The sequence below is a fragment of the Pithys albifrons genome, chromosome 3 (assembly GCF_047495875.1).
Source record: "Pithys albifrons albifrons isolate INPA30051 chromosome 3, PitAlb_v1, whole genome shotgun sequence".
Taxonomy (NCBI): domain Eukaryota; kingdom Metazoa; phylum Chordata; class Aves; order Passeriformes; family Thamnophilidae; genus Pithys; species Pithys albifrons.
Window position 1 is genome coordinate 92291033 of NC_092460.1, and position 19784 is coordinate 92310816.

At 37.0% G+C, this 19784-nt stretch overlaps 1 protein-coding gene across 2 annotated transcripts in view; it reads right to left on the minus strand.

The window, feature by feature from the left end:
- Nucleotides 1-19784, minus strand: part of CACNA2D1 (calcium voltage-gated channel auxiliary subunit alpha2delta 1) — a 387377-nt gene that overhangs the window by 305035 nt on the left and 62558 nt on the right. For both annotated transcript variants that reach the window (XM_071552728.1, XM_071552727.1), the window contains exon 3: nt 16519-16635. In XM_071552728.1, coding sequence (XP_071408829.1) covers nt 16519-16635 — 117 coding nt within the window. The remainder of the gene's footprint in view (nt 1-16518; nt 16636-19784) is intronic.

Here is a 19784-nt window from a genome sequence, read left to right on the forward strand (position 1 = left end):
TGTATATATATATAAAAATTTTGATCTACTTGTTCAGTTTAGATCCAAACAATCTGATAAGACTATAGTAGCACTAATTCCATCCCATGTTAACTGCTTTAATATTGTAGAAAGACTGACTGTTGTAAGCACATGTCATACCCACATTCCTCCCTTATCCTGAGTGGAAATTTGTAGTAATAGGGGAGGCAGTTTTGAATATCACCAATATTTATAAACAAAACATCCCCATCTGCTTTCACGGTCACCAAGATGAAAAATACAAAATCCTTAACATTGAGACCAATGAGAGTTCTTGTAGTGGCTTAACCTGCATTTAAAAATGTACCTAACAAGGTGAGTATGCATAAAGCACTCCTATGCAAGAAATGCTCAAATTGTATGCAGACAAATATGGTTAGACATATTGTGGCCATTTAACATAGTGTTTCAGTGAGGAATTAGTGGAAGTTCTAAGTCTAGGATAAACCAGATGATGTACTGTTTCCTTTCTTCACATGAACATAATTCCATTTCGTTCTTCCATTATGCTGATTATTATATTCACTATTATATTTTTACCAATTTTTAATTCCAAGTCATAGATAAACTTTCATTAAAGGAAAAAAATGTCAGTAATACTACTACATGCTAAATACTATCTCCATACTCTATTCTGAACAAAATCAGGAACATACCCTGCAGCCATAAGCCTTGCCTCCAATACAGCAATGATTATCTATGCAAACATATATCTTATGTGAATGTATTGCAAATACAGAAAGCCCTTTTATGAAACATTTGAACAATATTAGAACAGTTAAAAGCATCATGTGCTTCATTATAAGGTTAAACATGGAATCAAAAAGCTAAAGCACCTTATAGTAATACCTATGCTTCATTCCTTCAGCTACAATGGCACATGTTTATAGTTATACTACACCAGAGTTTGTAACGTTAATTTTTCCTTATTTTCGTCCTCTGTAATCAGCTCTTTACTATATTCTTAATAAATGGAAAGGGTGCCTGTAGCAACCACTGGCTTTAGAAAACGAAAACCTGAAAATAAGATGCATATTGAAAATGAAGAGTTGATGTTGTCAGATACCGAGTACAGGGAAAATAGGCAGAAAAATTAGAAGACATAGAAACCCATAACTGAGGGTAAAATTAAACCATTTGAATTTCTACTTGGGTAGAAAAACCAGCAATATATTCTTAATGAGAATTTTTCAATATAACAACAAATTTGAAGTTATTGTGCTTTCATTACATGAATGTATATATACTTAATACTATGTTACATTTAGATATGATGCCATCTTTTTACATGGAATTGAAGCCCATGAAATGTGACATGAGATTAAATTCTGTTCCTAGAATTGCAAAATGCCATGAACTAGTCCTTTGACTTTCATTCCCCTCCATTGGTTATGAAACAAATAACCTTAAATTGCATGCAGGCTTTGAGGGGGAAAAAACCAGGAAAAAAAAAAAAGATAGTTGAGGGGCCAGAAGGTAAGCATAGCTCTGCTGACCCAGTGGGAAGTCTGGCATGTCATTAGTATGTGGAAAAGAAGATGGATTGGAAATACTGAGGAAATGCCTGGTGGGACCCTGTGGTTTACACGTGTCAGTATATGCTATGTTGCTAAAGGCTGATTCTATTTGAAATCGACCTGAAAATACTCACCCCTAGGATTTCAACTCAATCTGCTTTTATCACCTTGGGAACAGGTAAACATGCTCCTCTAGCACTTTCTGTTCATTCACATTAATTTTTTTAAAGACCTGGTTAAACATATATATATCCTGACAACTTCAGAATACATGTAAACCTTTTACAAAAAAAAAAAAAGAGGGAAAAAAAAAAGGTGGCAGCACAAACGTCAAGGGGGATTGCTCACTGCCTGCTCAGCAATGAGAGCATTACAGCTGCCCACTGCTGCACCATCCGCCCAAACATATCCAGCACAAAATCACTGCTCCACGGTGCTCTGACTCAGACAAGGTACTTGGGGAATAGCCACTGAATTTAGCAGCAGAGGCTGTCTGTTTAGTGCTTTTACACTGGACTGAGCATTAGTGAGTCACTGCTGCTGTAACACAAACCAACTTGGAGACAGAATAAAGGCGAAGGAATGCAGCCATAGCCAGTGTGCAAGCAGCAATTGAAGCTGAAGGATTATATAAGGTTTTTCTGTACAAGAGGGCAAGACCTAAAGGATCTTCATGACCTTTTCAGTTTTGGCAAGTGTTCCCTGATAGCTTCTTGGTGGGGGAAAAAGCTTCCTTCTTAACGAAGGTGCTACCTGCTGACATCTGTAACAGGTTGAACCACAGACCTATTTAAAGAAATAGTCTTGAACCATAACTACTGATGAATTTCAGGGTTTTTTTACTAAATGTAAGGAAGTACATGTTTTTCCTTAGAAATATCAGAGCTTGGTGTGATGAAGATGTTAATGAAAGAATCTAGAAGAGAACACCATTGTCCCATCTTCACAGGATCCACCAAACACTGCATTGACCACAGCACCACTGTACTGACCCTGGTATGCCAGGACAGGCACTCAGGTGTCCCAACTCTTCTTCACACTTCCTGCTCTAAGTAAGCCCACAACTGCACAGAAACATTTTCCCTGTAGTAATTCAACTGGACACAAATCAACAACTTCCCATCTTTGGCGGGCGGATAATTTCAGAATTCATGGAGGCAGGAGGGTGCATTATGGACACAGGCTCAAGGAAAAGTACAGATCGGTTGATCTTTTTTGTTCTAATATTTAAAGGGGGAAAAAAATCTAAATTACTTTATCACTTATTTTAACATCACATTAAAAGCAGCAATATATGAACAATTAGATTTTCCATAATTATACCTGTCATATTTGCATAAAACAAAATGTATTGCCTAAGGGCAGTTTTAATTACAATCAAGTGGAAGATGATTGAAGTTTTAATAAGAAGTAGTGAATTGAAAATAAATTAAATCTCCAAACAATTCTATAAAAAATAGCAGTATTTGTCTCAGGGTGTACTAAACCTAAAGACTGGCAGAACTTCTCCTGTTATTAAAAAAGAAGAGCTTGAAATAGGTTAATGATGTCACTCTTAACCAAACACAGCCAATGTGATAAAACCTCACACAATGTATTTCTTTGAGCTTGTAAAGAATGAAATTTACACCAGCCTGAAAAAAGGGAAAAATAAAAGAAGCCAAACAAACAAACAAACCCCACAGAAACAAAGAGGCAAATAAACCAACTAAAACACTCAAAACCCCAGCAGAAATTTGAATGGCTTTTTTATGGAAGCACAGACCACAAAAAAACTGTTAAACAAAAAAACATGTATTTTCTCACAGCTAAACTACCTATCATAACACTTTGTTTTTCTGTTTTATTCTGTAATTACCTACAGCAGAGTCGTCTAAATGATTTCTGTTTGTGAGACAACTTTCAAATCAATATTGATTTTTAAACAATTAAAAAAATTAATATTGAATAAAAGTTAATTTCTTGGGCAGTGCAAACCACTGAAACACGGTTGGGGATTCATTCCCCTCCCCTGAGAACTAGTGCTTTATGCCTTCTACTGCTGGTATTTTTGATGAAGATCACGTGCATCAACTTCAAATAACAAACTGACTGGCTTTGTGTTTGCCAAATAATAGCAGAATTCTGTAAATACAGCATGGAAAGTGGAAAGACATAGTTTATAGAGGGGAAAAAATATTTTTAAAAAAGAAGAAATTAGGAGACTATAACAAGGCCAAGAAGAATATAGCAAAAAAAAAGCCCCCATTACTTATGGAAAACCTCTTTTACTCACTTTCCTGGCATCAAAGGTTCAGAGAATCTGATCAGAGGCTTCCCTTGGTAACTGTATTCCTGACTTTTGGGCATTAGCAGAAGTGCAAAAGCAGTTCTTTACACTCCACATACCCATCTGCAGTGCTCAATGCAGAGGTGCTGTGCCTCGCACGTCTTCTGACCCACTGCCATACTTTTTGAGATGTTTTGCAATGTAAAGAAGATGGTGAAAATATTGAATTTCTACAAAGACCAATGGGAAAATATTTTACTCTCCTCTGAGTGCTATAAAAACTAAGATCCAAGCCTTTACACTGGCTCAGCACTGGTAGGAAGAAGGAACAACCAAGGGCAAACAGAGAATTTCCATTCAGTCTAGTTTGTAATTAAGTAATCATAGTCGTCTTAAGAGGCAGGAGACAAGCACAGACTTCCAAGACTGAAGATCAGATCCCTGATTTCTTAGACAGGCATCTGGGTTATGAAATCTTCTTCCAAACATATTAAAAAAAAACAGCTAACCAAAAGAAAATACAATAAACAAACAAATAAAAAACCCAACAACAACAATAAAAATAACCACACCACAAACATCTCTGTAACTAACAATCCTAAGTAGACGAATTCAGTTTCTGATCCTGAGGAAATTAAGGTGTCATCTTACAACAGTGACCCAAATGCAATGCTCCAGACAGAGGATTTCAGTTTCATCTACGTAAGACATCTTGTACTTAGCATGTATATATCTGTCCTTCAGCTGTGCCCCTCATGTTCAAATGCCAAAGGTGGAATTTGGACATAGATGACTCCACAAGGACAGTCAGCTGTATTAAAAATCAAGTATACATTGGAGACTTTTCACTCTTTGGAGCTCGTGCAGCAAGTCTCATAGCCCCCGAGCAGGAGGAAGAGACATGTAAACATGTTTATCGAGAGGCCACTGAGGATCACTTCCACCTCCACGTGAATTCATAAATCAAATCCCAGTATTTAGTAAATCTGAGCCCTTTAGGAATCTAGTTGAAGAGCATGAATTTGTATCTGTTAAGCAGCTCTATGAAAGTGAGTGAAAAATGTTCCTGGACAGTCCTTGGACTTTGAAGAAACCATATCTTCATCACACTGACACATCATAAAATGTGTCATCACCTTGTTTCTTGAAGCTTCCCCATCAAAGGGAATCTTTTAATCCAACAAAATGTTTAACATAAAAACGTGGAGTACCTCAGCCTCTACTGATTAACAGAGCTTTTTGCAGATGAATATTTGTTTATCAGCAAATTTAAAGTTGGATTACAGTGAGTTAGACATTGAGAAAATAGCAAAAAACAGTTTACACTTTCCTTCAGCATATTCTGTTTTCTGAGTTTTCCCACTGAGACTTCTGGTACCAAGAAATTTCTGAGTTCCTGGGGAATTTTGCCTTTTGTGCAAAGAATCAAAAGTCAGTGTTGCAAAGAAAGCTGACAACAGCTTTCTTAAGGAAAGTTTTAAGACAGTAATTCCACTACAAAATCCAAAAAGCATGATAAAGGTGGGAGGTGGACACCTTAAACTCCTAAGGAAGAAAAAACTATGAAAGAAAGATGTGAACACACTCCCTGAAACTGCTTCATACTTTCAGGAAGACAGAAATTCAGTATTTCTTAACTACCTCTCAGCAAGCTGTTTCCAAGGATTCAAGCCTGCTGATCTGATACCTTTAATGCTTACTTGGAAGAGCCCCGGATTTACCTTGATTCTTTCCCAAGGGTTCCAATTAACTGTGTGCCTGAAATACTGGCACAAAGTGTGCTACCAAAATGCTTGAGGAAAAAATCAAGTATTTCAGGAAACAATTTTTTACATTACTGAACACATACTATTAGCCAGTCATAACAGTACAAGGATACTGCAGCTATAGAATAAGCATTATGGCCATGCTCTGGACAGGTACCATAATACTCAGAAAACAAAACCCTTTAGAGAAAAGAGCAGACTTTTCAACTGTTTGAAAAAGCAGACTATTCAACTACTTATTGATGAATATTAATTTATTAAATCATATGACCAGCAACCAACCCAAATGGGGGGGGGAGGGTGTCTTTACTTGTGCAAAGGACAAATTCTGATGCCCACTCTTCAATTCAATAGTTTCTTATTGCAGCAAGAGTTTACTGAAGCTGAAAGTTAGTCTGATGCTTTTACATACTTCATCAGTCAAAACTAGCATTTCTAAAGTTAATCTTACTCTGGCTCCACAGTAAAAATTACTATACTCAGTTCAGTCTTACTGAAAATTTGACTAAGAAAAAGGTGGGAAAAAGCAACACAAATAGTTTCACTGGAACATAGTACTATAACTTCTCTCTGTGGAAAAATGAGTTATAACTACAGTTATCTTCCAGTGTAAAAAAATACACTCAAAATATTTTTTAAAATTTTGATATGGGTACCATTTATTTAGAACTGATTTTTTCATTTATTTATTTAAAGTAATTTATCTGGCAAGTAGTGATTTAGTGTTAATTTTCCTTGTTGAGAAGTGTCTGTCTGCAAATCTGCCACTACACATGTAGTTGCAGCATCTGAGCATTTTGTCACGATCTTCTGATCCTAGACCTGTCAAATGTTAATGCCTGAAGACAGAAAAGAAATGAGGGAAATCATCTACTGAAAGAAATTAATCTCCTCTCCTATCCACTCTGCTCCGCTCTGCTCCCCTTCCCCCTCCCCTCCCCTTCTCTCCCCTCCCTCCTTCCTCTCTCCTCTCTTACCAGTCATATTCTAGAAGAGGACTTAGAGCATGATGCAGGCACACAAGAAAGTGTAGAAGAACTTCTGCACTGTACCTAAGCCTCTCCACTTCCAAAAATGTATATAAAATGCTTAATAGGGTGAAAGGAGCTGCTGTAAAACGATTATGAACTTTCTGTAAGATAGCATGTCAGGAGAGACTAGAAAAGCTAGAAGTATTTCTGGTAGACAAGAAGGCAGACAGCAGATATGGCTGAGGTTATACCCCAAATGCCAGAACTGTGATGTACCAAGTCTGGCAATATTGGTTACACTCACTGAAACGAGTCAGAGGTCAATTTAGAATAGATAGGAGAAAATGCCTTTCTTGCCCATAAATTGTGAGATCCTGCAACTAGTTACTATTGCATGTCATGGAGACAGACAGTACAGGCAGGTGAGAGGCTCGGCAAATTTATGGGTAAGTTCACTAATAGATACTGAAGGGAACAGGCAGAGATGCCCTCCTTGAAATTTCTCATCCAAAAACTATGAGCACAGAGGGATCACATGCATAAGGGACCATGGATACTGCCAAGGCTTATACATGTTCTTTATCCAGCATTGGGACAGAATACTGGCTACATAGCCTACATCAACTCAGCAGGGAAAATACTGTGCTCTCATCCCATAGATTACCTCCTAGCCACACTTATCACTTCCACCAAAAACTTGAGGTTTAATTATTTCTGAGAAATATCACTTCCACCAAAAACTTGAGGTTTAATTATTTCTGAGAAAAAAATCTTTATGCACCCTGAAACTGGTGATAAATGTAATTTGCAGTTTCAGCTAGCAGGAAACCACAATCGTTATATCTTAACAAATAATTTTATTAGTTCTGTCATAAAGAGACAACCACATTCAAGGCAGAACTGAGCCTTGACAAATCCGTACTTTTTCCCATACACCTACTAGTAAGGAGGAAGGGAAAGGAGCAACCAGGAAGACGAACATGAAAAACAGAGGGCATGTCAGATACCTATTTCTGCTGTTCCCTGATAAAACCTCTGCCTTGTCCCAAAAGATCTACTCCCAACATTAGACACTGATTATCAAAGTGAACATTGCTGGAAGCACAGAGCAGTGAAATGGTAAGCCTGGAGATCCAGAAGTCCTTGCCAATTTTGTACATAAAAATTAGGATGGGTTCCATTTTAAATAATCCAGCTTTCACCTGCATTTGTGCTTTAATTCTGCCCTCTGAAATGCAATTTGAACTGAATTACAATTCAAATGTTTTGAGAACTTATTAAAACTTTCTAACCCAGGAGTGTAGAGATTTCAAATGATATTTAGAAAACAGTGTCTGGGTCTTAAACACAGGTAAACTGAAAAGTTTTTTCGTGAAGTGGGAACGACTCAACATCAGTTAGTGTGATGCTGTAGCAACACAATCTGATCTGAACTTTTAATATGGAGAATGTGGAAAAAGAGAGGCAAAGGTTACAAAGAATTCCACTGCAACCAATACTAGAATTGTTCATACAGTCAGGTATCATTGCTCTTAAAGCAAAGACTCCGAAAGACAAAAGGAAATAGAGTCTCAAATTTAACCCAATCCTGGGGGGGGGAAGGGGGGAAGCCTCAAAAAGGCAGAACACAGTGTTGGAGTTGTGTACAATACACTAATACTACACCATAGTTTATGTATAAATTATGTGTGCAAGTTTGCTTCTCTGAAAACAACACTTGGTTCTTCTCCATAATCTTTAATAGATTTTTCAACAAATAACTGGAATTTTCACTTCACAGAGGATTTAAGAATTTTTAAATTCAATTTTGTCAGAGGTGAAAAAGAAAACATAGTGACTGAGGGAAAAATTGGGAGTCTTGCAAGGGTTGGCTAGACAGCATTAAGGAATGGAATCCAACACTTGCAAATTAAACTATTATGAAATATTATTATTATTTGAAAAATGTGTGTTTTACCAAGGAAAATTATTTTTCCCTAACATTTTCAACTAGACACAGTGAAAAACAGATTTACACAGAAAAAATGCATCAATTTGTTTCCTGGGCAAATGATCTGAATGGAAGTCATCAGACCGAGAAATCAGGAAGAAAACAGTTCTCTTCGCCTACCAGGCAGAACCACATACAAGAAAAACCAAAATAACTTCAGGAGAAGAAGCTGCCTGAGGGTAAGCCTCAGCTAAGAAGGGTAGCAAAGCCCTGGAGACAAAAACTGGGACAAATCCAAGAAAAGCAACAACAGAGGTTTGAGTTGCATTGTTTTGAGGGTTTTTTTAATCTGATCTTCTGAAGCTGAAAAAATAACTTTAAACAAAAGAAAGCAAGCCTTATTTGGAGCATTATTTCACCTTACACAGCTGTTTCATCAGCCCCCTAGCTTAGGGTGATGCTGGTGTTAATGAGGCCACACACTTGCAGAGCATCTTTCACAAATGAAATTTCAGTATCCATAAACCTAGACAAAGAAACCTGCTTGTAACAAACCTGTAAAGAATCTCATAGGGATCTTAAAAAAAAATTACAACTAAGTTTCTGCAAAAGTAGCAGTGGCCATTTATTTTGTGAGAAGATTTGCTCAAATGAAAATATAAAGGGGTCTAAAAGGGAAAGAACTGCTACAGCTACAAGTGCTTCTTATTTTTCTCCATACGGAATGTGAATAGCAAGAAAGCTATGCTATCAGTAACAAATCTACTGTGTAAAGAGAAAGAGAAGTCAAATTGTGAAGCTGATCATCAAATAAGCTCTTTTTAGCTTTCTTCATCTCAGCCACAGTTAAAGCCCCAAGCGCAATGCGCTGTGTCGGTGGGACAGACATTCAGCAGGTGTCTCTCTAAGCTTGTGGACTCAATGCCATTGCAGCACTATGCACAGTTCAGGACCACAAAAATCACAATGATGACTTATGACTGTCTATGAGGGTATGGGAAGTTGGAGGGATGATCCTCTCTTTACCTGTCAACAAGAACACAAGATCTGCAGAAGACAAATCAAGTCAACCGTGAAAAGAAAATAATAGAAATGGGCAATATTTGTAAGAACTTTCACTACAAGCCCTTGATTTATTTTTTCCAGTCTTTTATGATCCTTTGCAAGGTACGTGAATTATGTGAATCTATCCTCTGAGGCATAATGTTGCATCTATACAACCTGGATTTTGGTTAATAAAATAAGACTTAAGGCAAGACAAGTGAAAACAAATTCAACGTCTGACATGTGGACAAGCTGACAAATGTTTGATTTCACAAGTGTCGTGTCCTGCTGTCTGTCATTCCAAAAAACACATTTGCTTCAGCAACTACAGCTGACTTTCAGAAATCTGGAGATTTAAACAAAGTTCATACAGGCTAACAGTCTAAAAAGGTATATGTGAAACTTTTTCTGCTAGTGTACAAATTTCCAGTAAGGGTAGTTTCAAAGGAAGTGAAGGGTTAGTCTTAAACTCACATGCCAAGTTCCTGCCATATCTGAAAAAGCTATTTCTGCTATTTAGACCAACTATAGCCATGGACTGAAATCTAAACCTAATGCTGCAAAAAGGACATGACAGTGTATATTCTTAATACTTACAGGAAGCATCCAGAAATAAAATATGAAAATTTTCCACCTTGGTAAATTACTCAGTATGCAGAGAATTGATGCAGACATAAAAAGTAAATATATAAATAGACCTAGAGTCTGAATTCTGTAAAATTCTACTAAATATGTAACATAAAGGACATCAGGAACCAAGACATATTGTCAGGTAAAAACATATGGCACATATAGCATTACAGTTTTGTAAGGTAAATGTTTATTTTAGTTGCATTTCTCCTAATTCTAAGTGTTTTTCTGGGAGAATAATTGCACAATTAAAGCCATGTGGCTTGTGATGCTGGTACACACTTTGTGTAATCTTTTCCTAAAGCCACAGAGCCATCTCCAGCTTGAGATTAAAAGTTAAAATAAAAGAATGAAATATTTTGAAATATTTAAGAGAATAAACAGGTACAGCCAAACAATTTCAAGAGGGAAATTAGCATGTTAGAGTATATAACACAAAAACATGCATAGAAAAAACTTTGTTCATTTGTTTGACAAGTAATTTACTCTAGCTAATTTACTCTTTCCCACCTTTATAGACTTCCTCTTCTTAGAAGTCAGGCCTGAAATTACTTTGGCAAAAAACCCAGAACACACAGCTCATTGCCAGCTTCCTTATGATGTCCAGCTTCTCATAGAACAACTAAATGCTAATAAAATATGGGACAGCATTACTTGCTGGGAGACTAATCCCAGTTCAAGCTATTTTCCTTCTCTGAATTTTTCCAACTTGAGTCCTTTCCAACAAAATTATCTAACGTTGACTTTAACTGGCAGAGTCAAAAGTGGAGAAACACCTCAAAAGAAAAAATAGAAGTAGAGAGCATTTACTGTGTCATCATTTGCAACACAATGGAGGAAGTCAGAAGCATAGATTGCCCTCAACACTAAGAGAATCCAAACTAGTCTGCTGGAGAACACCCTATTACTCTAGTCCTCACAGCCTGAGAGTAAATGGATTTACCATTTGAAATTGAAGGGATATGGGAGTATAGTTTGGATACAAATTCAACACACCTGTTCAAGTGTGTCCACATCCAGGTATGTATCCACAAGTATCCACCGATATTTTCAGCTCAGAGACCTTGGCCTGAGGTCCCACGGAATGGTTAGCTCTAAATTTTAGATTAGCATGCAGAAATTGTAGACTTAGCTATGAGATGTGACTATTTGGGCTTCTTGGACTTCCTAGTGGAACTTAGGAGACTGGTGGCTGACTTGCAACAGAGGCCAAAAGCAAGAAATGTTGCCCAGTGTTAATTTCTGCTAAATAAGTGCACAACTCAAGCTTATAGAATTTATAGAGTACTTTTAAAGAGTGGAAAGCTATCTTGTTAGTATAGGCAATTTAAGATTAGCAGATCTGAAAGTGTCCTAGAGTGCTTTTTAGGATATTAGGTTGGTTTAAGATAACGCAACAAAACTCAAAGTTTTGGATAGCTTTCAAAAACAATAGTAACAAGCACACTTACAAAGTTTATTTTAGTTTTATAGGACTTTCAGGCTATGTAAAAATTACCAACCCTATTTAAAGTGCACAGCATCTCTGCCCAGAAGTCTCAAAATACCTTATAACACATGTTTATTTAAGCTTCCCAGTTGTGTTGTGAGACATTGAAGCCTTATTTTGGGCGGGCAGGAAAATACTGAGAGATCTGGACACACTTGCACAGCTGTGTTGAAATTGCATCTTAACTAGCAGATAAACATTCTGAGCTCCTCATTCAGAAACACAGTTGTGCACCTTGGACATTTCCCAGCAGCACGTAGAGGGAACCTGTCTCCTATCACACAATCTGTGCCTCAGTTTCCATGGTAACTCTGTTTCCTCCATTTTCTGGAGAAATTAAGGCATAAAGGATAAAGATATTATGTCTCTGGTCAAGATGTCTGAAGAAATCTAGACAATAAGGTGCAAATCTGCAACTAATTTTTCTACACACAGCCCAAGAAGCCAAGGGTACTGACCAGGGCGTTCTCTTAAGCAACCCTGATGTACAAGTTAGTTAAAAGCAGACACAAATGACCCCAAATTAAAACAAGTAAATATTAAGAAGGAAGTTGGCGATGAAAATATGACTGCCTCTCATACTCTAGTGAAATGTATCTTAGTGGAGCTTCAGTGCTTACTTATACAAATGGTTATGCTGTTGCCTTAGAACATGGGCAGTTATGGAAGAAAAGTGTATTAATACATCACTCTGAGCGTACACCATAGTGTTGACAATAAGATCCTGACACTGAGGCTTTCCAGAAAGAGATAGTTCATTATAGCAACGATTTGTAGGAGAATATGCATATATCTTAATTTTGGATAGAAGGATAATTAAGTTTAATCTCAAACTATTAGACACACGTAGCCAAATATTAAATATTTGGGAAATGCAAAAAGGGATCTTAGCTAAGCAAGAAATAAAATGTTTTGATCCTTTTCCCAAAATTTTCTTCAAGGTAGGTTTGCAAAGACTTTAGTAGGTGCTCTCCAGTCATCATTTTGTCTCTTTAATTTTCTGACACATAAGAGATCCTAGCTTGCTTACTATCTTCAGTTCAAATACATGAGCAAAGATGAGAAGTGGTACAACTGCAGATTTTCTTGCTTCGGATGACTCAGGATGCTCAATACCCAAGGAGTAATGAGCTGCTCATAAGGGCAGAGAGAGGCCAAGGGCTGCACAGCTAAGGACTTCACACTGCACAGGAGTGAAGCTGCAGCTTAAATTTGGTGGGCAGTACTGGATCAAATATTACTTTTTACATGTTGAATATGTTACATGTATATGTTATATGAATGAAGTCATACTTCATTCTCCTCATGACTCAATGCATAAACAAAAACCAAAACACCAGAACAGTGGTTTGGCAAAGCACTGAGTTTTTAAAATATACCTTTCTAATTTTACAGTATGACAGCAAAAATTAGGATATTTTTAAATGTTAGGATTACTATGGTATTTTACATGAGCAATAAAAAGTATTATTAGACCAGCACATATATTTAAGATTTTAAAAGGGTTTATTTTTATATAGTACAATGCCAGGTACTCTATATAGTATTTCTAATGATACTCATTAAATAAATATTAGTATCTTCCAAAGTTTCTATTTGAACAGAAATATTATGATCTAATAGCATGATCTAGACCGCTCCAGAGACCTATTGCACTGACAAATGAGGCAGGAACTCCAACACAGAGGATAGGTGCTTGTCTGCACAACGGGCTAGGCATACTATTTGTTGGTACCCTTGGAAAAGCTTTGTGAGTATTCCAATAGTTACTGTAGGATACATTTGCAGTGAAACCTCCATCCATCTGCCATTAGACACTTGGGAATGCAGACTGCAATAGTAGCACAGCTAGTCTGTACACCACCTTTTACCCAGAAACACAGAGACAGAATATTAACTTGTCCGTAATGCCACAAAATAGTAGAATCATAGAATACCTTGAGTTTGAGGGGACACATAAGGATCACTGAGTCCAACTCCCTGCTCTTTGCAGGACCACATATATATAGGAATTTCATAATATTGAAATAGAGGATGTTCAGTATGGTTAGTCCAGGGATATATGCATCAGTAAGCAACAGTAAACTACAAAAGAAATGTTCACTATTTGAACAGGCTCTATTGCAAAACTGTCTTTGACACCTTGACTGTAAGGCTGCTGCCTGTCTCCCTCCTTACTACTCAGACTACTCTCTTCCTCCACTGAACTTTGCTAGAAAATGTTCCATATTCTTTGCATGCTAACTTTTTCTTCTGTGGCTAACATTCACTAGTAATAGTGAGCTCTGAGTTCAGATCAGAGCTTTCTCCTTTCTCCTTCCTCAGTTAGGTACTTACTTCAAACACCACTTTTAAGCTCCTGTCAAATCTAAATTCATACACATGAAAAAGTAAAAATAGACCTTTTTCCCTTACAGCGGGATAAATTGTCATTGTCCAGATTTTCATTATAATTTCTTCTCATATAAACCAGAGATGAAATCACAAAGGTTTTTCGTTATTAGAAAAGTCATCACTAATATTTGCTTATTATAACTTTGCCGAAAGATTGATTGTGCATCATGCCTAGAGGAAACCATGGCCTCCCTGGGGTATAATAGTGTCTGAACAATGACACTGTTGATGTCATTCACTTGTACCTTCCTCATGGCATCACTGGAGGATGTTTGATGCTCTTGTGTCATACTCTTTTCAGGATTCAGGTTTTAATTAAAACATTGAGTCATATTAGCCCCAATGGTAAAACCCTCTTCACAGTCATTAGTATTAGTTCCATTCCACTCCACTCCTGATTTCAGAGAAAATGTGACCCATCAGTTTTATGAAGACTACAATTTCAGATAAATAATTCAGCTTCACTACATAAAGTTCATAAAATGCCAGTGTAAAGATAGTCTGTGAAAAAAGGGGAAATACATAGGGAAGGTGAAGAAACTCTCTTAGTAGAACAAAATAGTTCAGATGCAGGAGATAGTGAGTGTCTCCTGTGAATAAAAAATAATGTGCAGGAAGGTTTAAAATCAGAAGTTATTGAAAGTTCTGATATACATCTTGGATAACTTCAAACAGAAAACTCAGTATGAGCATCTGAGCCATTAGGAGCAACCGGACCAAAGGAACATACTTTGCCTAATTTATTCTTCTTTTACATGACAGAACTGAATCATGTTAGTCTTTCCAAAAAGTGACGTGCTTGCCTAAAATGAGGCAGCACCCTTCTTCCACATTCAGAACAAAAACTGTCCTGGGATGTTTTTTAGAATAAGCATAAGTTACTTAATTTTTCTTAAAATTTTACCGTGAAACCACCACAGACACACACAAATCCCTACATGAATCCTGAGTCTTGGAGAAATATAAGATTCATCTGTGATAACTTAAAAACATCAAACTTCTATGGGTTGATGGGAAAATGGTGGAAAAACGGATGTATTCATAAAAGTCTGCAAATTACTTATAATATTTTGAAGTAACGATACAAAGTCTACAGAATGCCACATAAAACATGCCTACTGAGCTAAAACACCAAAACAAGCAAAAAAAAATTGTATCTATTTTACATTTACATTTATTTGAATGAATTAAGAGACACTTTGGCCCAGATAACACTGATGTACATTGCACGTTAGGAAAGCAATGGGAATAGAAGAGTGAGCTCCTGCTAGCAACCCAAAGCAGGACAGTGGGTACCTCCTGTGGTATCTGTGCATGGATGATGGACTATGCAAAACCTCATCACCTACAAGAAGGTGAGTTCTCAGGTTAGCATCAGCAGTTTCACACTGATTCCTCAGCTGCATGAAATTGGACTGATAAAAGGACTGTTTGGGTGGGATTCATCTCCAACAGTTTTACACACTTACAGTACAGACATTTACATTTGAGGCTTCTCTGACTGAGAAAGAAAGAAGTACTTCTGGGCTATAGTTCATCCCATTTTAAAGTCTTACTCAGAGTATGTCACGTCAGTCCTGACTGAGAAGTGCCTGTTTTATTCCACTGAACCTAAAAAGGAGCTTTGGGCAACCAGCTGAGTGGATGTCTACAGTTACATGAATTAATCCCTCTTTCTTCTCTCATTCACTTTAAATGACAGATCCAAACTCATTTGCAAGCCTATGTGGATATGTAATTGCTTTAGGAAATCCACTCTGTTGTTCCATCCTTAAAACTAATTTCTAATAGCTCTGCTCTGTACCATGCATGTTTATTAATTCATCCAGATCCTCCCATTTGTGTTTGGTCTGTATCTTCTGAAAAGCACTCTAAACTCTTATCAGATTGTGAATGATGTGAGCAGGAATCACGAAAAGAAATTACCCAGGTCTGATGTCTTACAGGACAGAAAAGAAAGGGACTGCTGGAAAAAGCACTTTAAAGAAACAGCTACTTCTTATTTAGAGCATAAGGAACTGCAGGTCACAGTGCAGCATGGTGCTCACACAAACAGTTCAGGATTAACTATGCTGATACAAAACATGACTGAAATACAGGTTAAATTAGCAAATAAGAAAATAAAGCCCTACTCCTTGTTTTCCCAAGAGAATTACTAACTGTGGAGTACTGATCTTCAAGTCATAAACATTCATGTGCGTCACTTAGAGCAATATTTTCCAATCTATTTATAACTTGATTTCTTACTTGGACAGGGTTCCTATCTGTCGGTCAATATTATAAGCATCTGCCCTATGCCACTGAACTAATGAGTTCATTTTTACCATGAAGTCAGGAGCCATCTTTCTACATGTCATGTCTTATACACATCACACTGACACTGCCTGCAAGAGTACAGTCAGTAAAAATAACAATAAAAGCATGTTTCAATAGTAAATAAAGACTTTTTTAAATACTAAATAGAAAACTTAACCCATTAGTACTCACCACCAAGGCTTTAGATCTGTTACTTAGAAGTTTTTCAATGTCTCTGGCTGCAATTTCAACTAGCTGACGAGGATTATTTGCTTCTACAGTATACAAATCTCTGTTTTTCATATAAATCTGCAAGAGGAAAGAAATGGAAATAAATCAAAATGAAACCAGACATTCAAAATAAGCCTAGTGACTTGACAGAGGAGGCATCAAGATGACCTCTGTTCTTACTAGACAGCTTCAGAAAGACTACTGCTAGGCAACTCCAAATGGGCCTTGTGAAAGAAATACTTCACCTTTTTATCTGAGGTAGGAATGACAGTAAAAGTTATTTAATAGATTTTCAAAACTGACTGTTTTTACTGATAAACTCTCCAGCTGCTAAATGCTCAAGGAATCTGATTCCCATGGAGTGCTAAGAAAGAAACAAAATGGAGATCCTTTAAAATGACTGGACTGGAAATAAAATAGTTATTGCTGAATTTAATTCTTGAATGTTGAACAACAAACACCCCAATTGGAACAAATCACTTAAGTTATGTTAATGTAATCAATTCAGTCCCTTACCTATTTATTCATATGACAGTGTTAGTATTCACAAGAAAAGAGGAAAAGGAACAAATAAGAAAACAGGAAAAAAGGAAAAAATAAAAAACAGGAAATGGGGGGAAAATGAAAAGGGAAAAAACATGAGGGTGAGAAGAAGGGCACAGAACTATAAATGTATTTCTCCTCTGTCATGAATAAAGGTTATCTCTGAGGAGCCATTAACTGTTTCCACAGCAGAACATGTATACACAAAGGAGATAATTTGATTTGTTAAACAAAGCCACTACAGTGAAATGCATGTAACCACAAGCAGTAAAGAAGAAAAAAGAAGCAAAAAATGCATTTGCCAATCTCTGTCCTACTAAAATTGGGTAACAAAAAAATATATTTTTAGGGGTAGGGAAAAAAAAGGGTGGATACCTTATGGCTGGATGGGCAAATAGGGAAAACTAATTTATGCAACCAACAGATGGCCTGAGTTTACTCAAGTACTTTGCCTCTCTGTAACACTGCCTGGTGGGGGCTGTGCTGTCTCCAGGGGAGTAATTCCAGGCCCAGGAAGGAACAGGTCCAGCAATATTGCACTGGCTGCCATCCAGCACAAGAGCCAAAAACTGCCAAGCAGCCTGAGTCTACCAGAGCCGCCAGGTTTCTCGGGTTAAAGCTATGGAGACCTTAAAGAAACTCACCAAAATATATCTGTTTTGGTGCCTTAGCTGATAAGTATCACAAAGACCTTTCTGGCAACTGTAGTTATAGCTGTAAATTTTTATCAGGCATGTCCCATAAGCTGTCATTGATTTTCAACACATGAATTTTACAACACATGGTGGGCTTTGCTTTTTCTCTTCCTTCAGAAAAACTGTCTTGCATTTCCACTAGTAACTGAATAATTGGAATTAGATTTAATTCCTCACACAGTAGCAATCAGTTAAAAAAATCAGTGCATCATGAGCAGAAAACTACGATAAATGAAGACAGTTTCTAATTAACTCAGATTATAGTTTGGATATGTTTGAGATGCTTGATTTACAAAATTGAAACACAGAAAATTTATCTGAGGTAAACCCCAAAAATCACTTTTTTCAGGGTTTGGGGTTTTTTGATTTTTTTTTTTTGGGGGGGGGGGAATTGATTTGGTTTTTTGGTTTGGGGGATTTCTTTAGGACAGATCTTAATAGTAGAACTGGCCTGTAAGCCAATTATTAATAAAAAAATTTGGAAATAAAGACATTTTATCCTAAAATGATCACTAGACAATTTCATTTTTCTCTGAAACACATCAAATTTGCAGTCAGTAGTATCATTTGGAGTTAAATTGACTGTTGTGACAAAGAGCCCTACAGTCCTACAGGCAAGGCAAGAGTAAAAATCAGTTTTACAGATACAGATGGTTAGAATCGAGAAAGTAAATTTCAGAAGAGCATCTAAACTGGAATGACCATCAAAACTGGTAAAACTCTCAGGTTTTCCATCACCAGCAAATATTCACCCTGGTCACACAAGGAACAGACACTGGAATATGGGTGTTACCAGGTGTTCATGTCTTCGTCTTAGAAGAGAAATGTAATGCCAAATTCTTTGGACTTCATTCATGACTACATGAAGTACACCCTGCATCCAAAGTTACTAAATTTATATAAGAATGGTGACAAGGTTTCGTAAATAGGCTGGAAAAATATAAAATAACTGTCATAAAAATACTAAAATAATAATTTTAAAATAATTTTAAAGCATTCATATTGCTTGTGAAAGTGTTTGATTCACTTTCTTCAATTTCTCTTTTCAGATTTCATGCAATTGTTTTCCATTTGCTACTCAACAGAGAAAGCAATAAGAGAAAATCAGTATAAACCCTTTTCATTTGGAACTTCAATTGGGTAAAAATATCTTAAAATTGGGAGAAAGCATTAGTTCAGTGCAATAACGTCATTTCATAGTAATTAACATTTTCACTCAACATTGTAAAAAAATATTAAAAGAGCCACAAGAAAAGAAAATTCACAGTAGAGGCACAGTGAAATATGTGCTCAAATAATGCAGATTTGGAGGACATGGATGGCAGGGATGACTTGGAGACTGCACTGACCAGCTATACAAAGGCAAGTGCCATAGTGCTTTGACATCTTTAAGCACTTAGTGAAAAATGGCTTCAACAGGCTGTGATCTAACAGCTTCAGAAGAAGTTAAGGTGATGACATACTGCATCCACATAACCTTTGACTTTGCACCCCACCAGCTAGAATGACAATATGAATAGTTTATTTGACTGAATCATAGAACCACAAAATTACCTGGCAGGGACGCCTTTCACTAGACCAGGTTGCTCAGAGCCCCATTCAACCTGGTCTTGAACATACCCAAGGATGAGGCATTCACAATTTCTGTGGGCACCCTGTGCCAGTACCTCACCATCCTCACACTAAAATAATTCTTCCTGAGACACAATCTAAACCCACTGGTTTTCAATTTAAAGCCATTCCCCCTTGTCCTGTCACTACATGAGCATTCAAAAAGTCCCTCTGCAATTTTCTGTAGCCCTTTGTTATAGTTTGGGCTGGCAAAATGCCAACTGCCTGGTACCCAGTCAAAAAGTCCACTCCCAGAGCAGGAGAGTGAGGGAAAACAGCAGAAACAAGGCTTTAAACACAGTGAGGTTTTTATATTTATACAGAGAAGAGGAGAGCTTAACACAGAATATGAAATAGCACATGGTGACAGGAAACAAC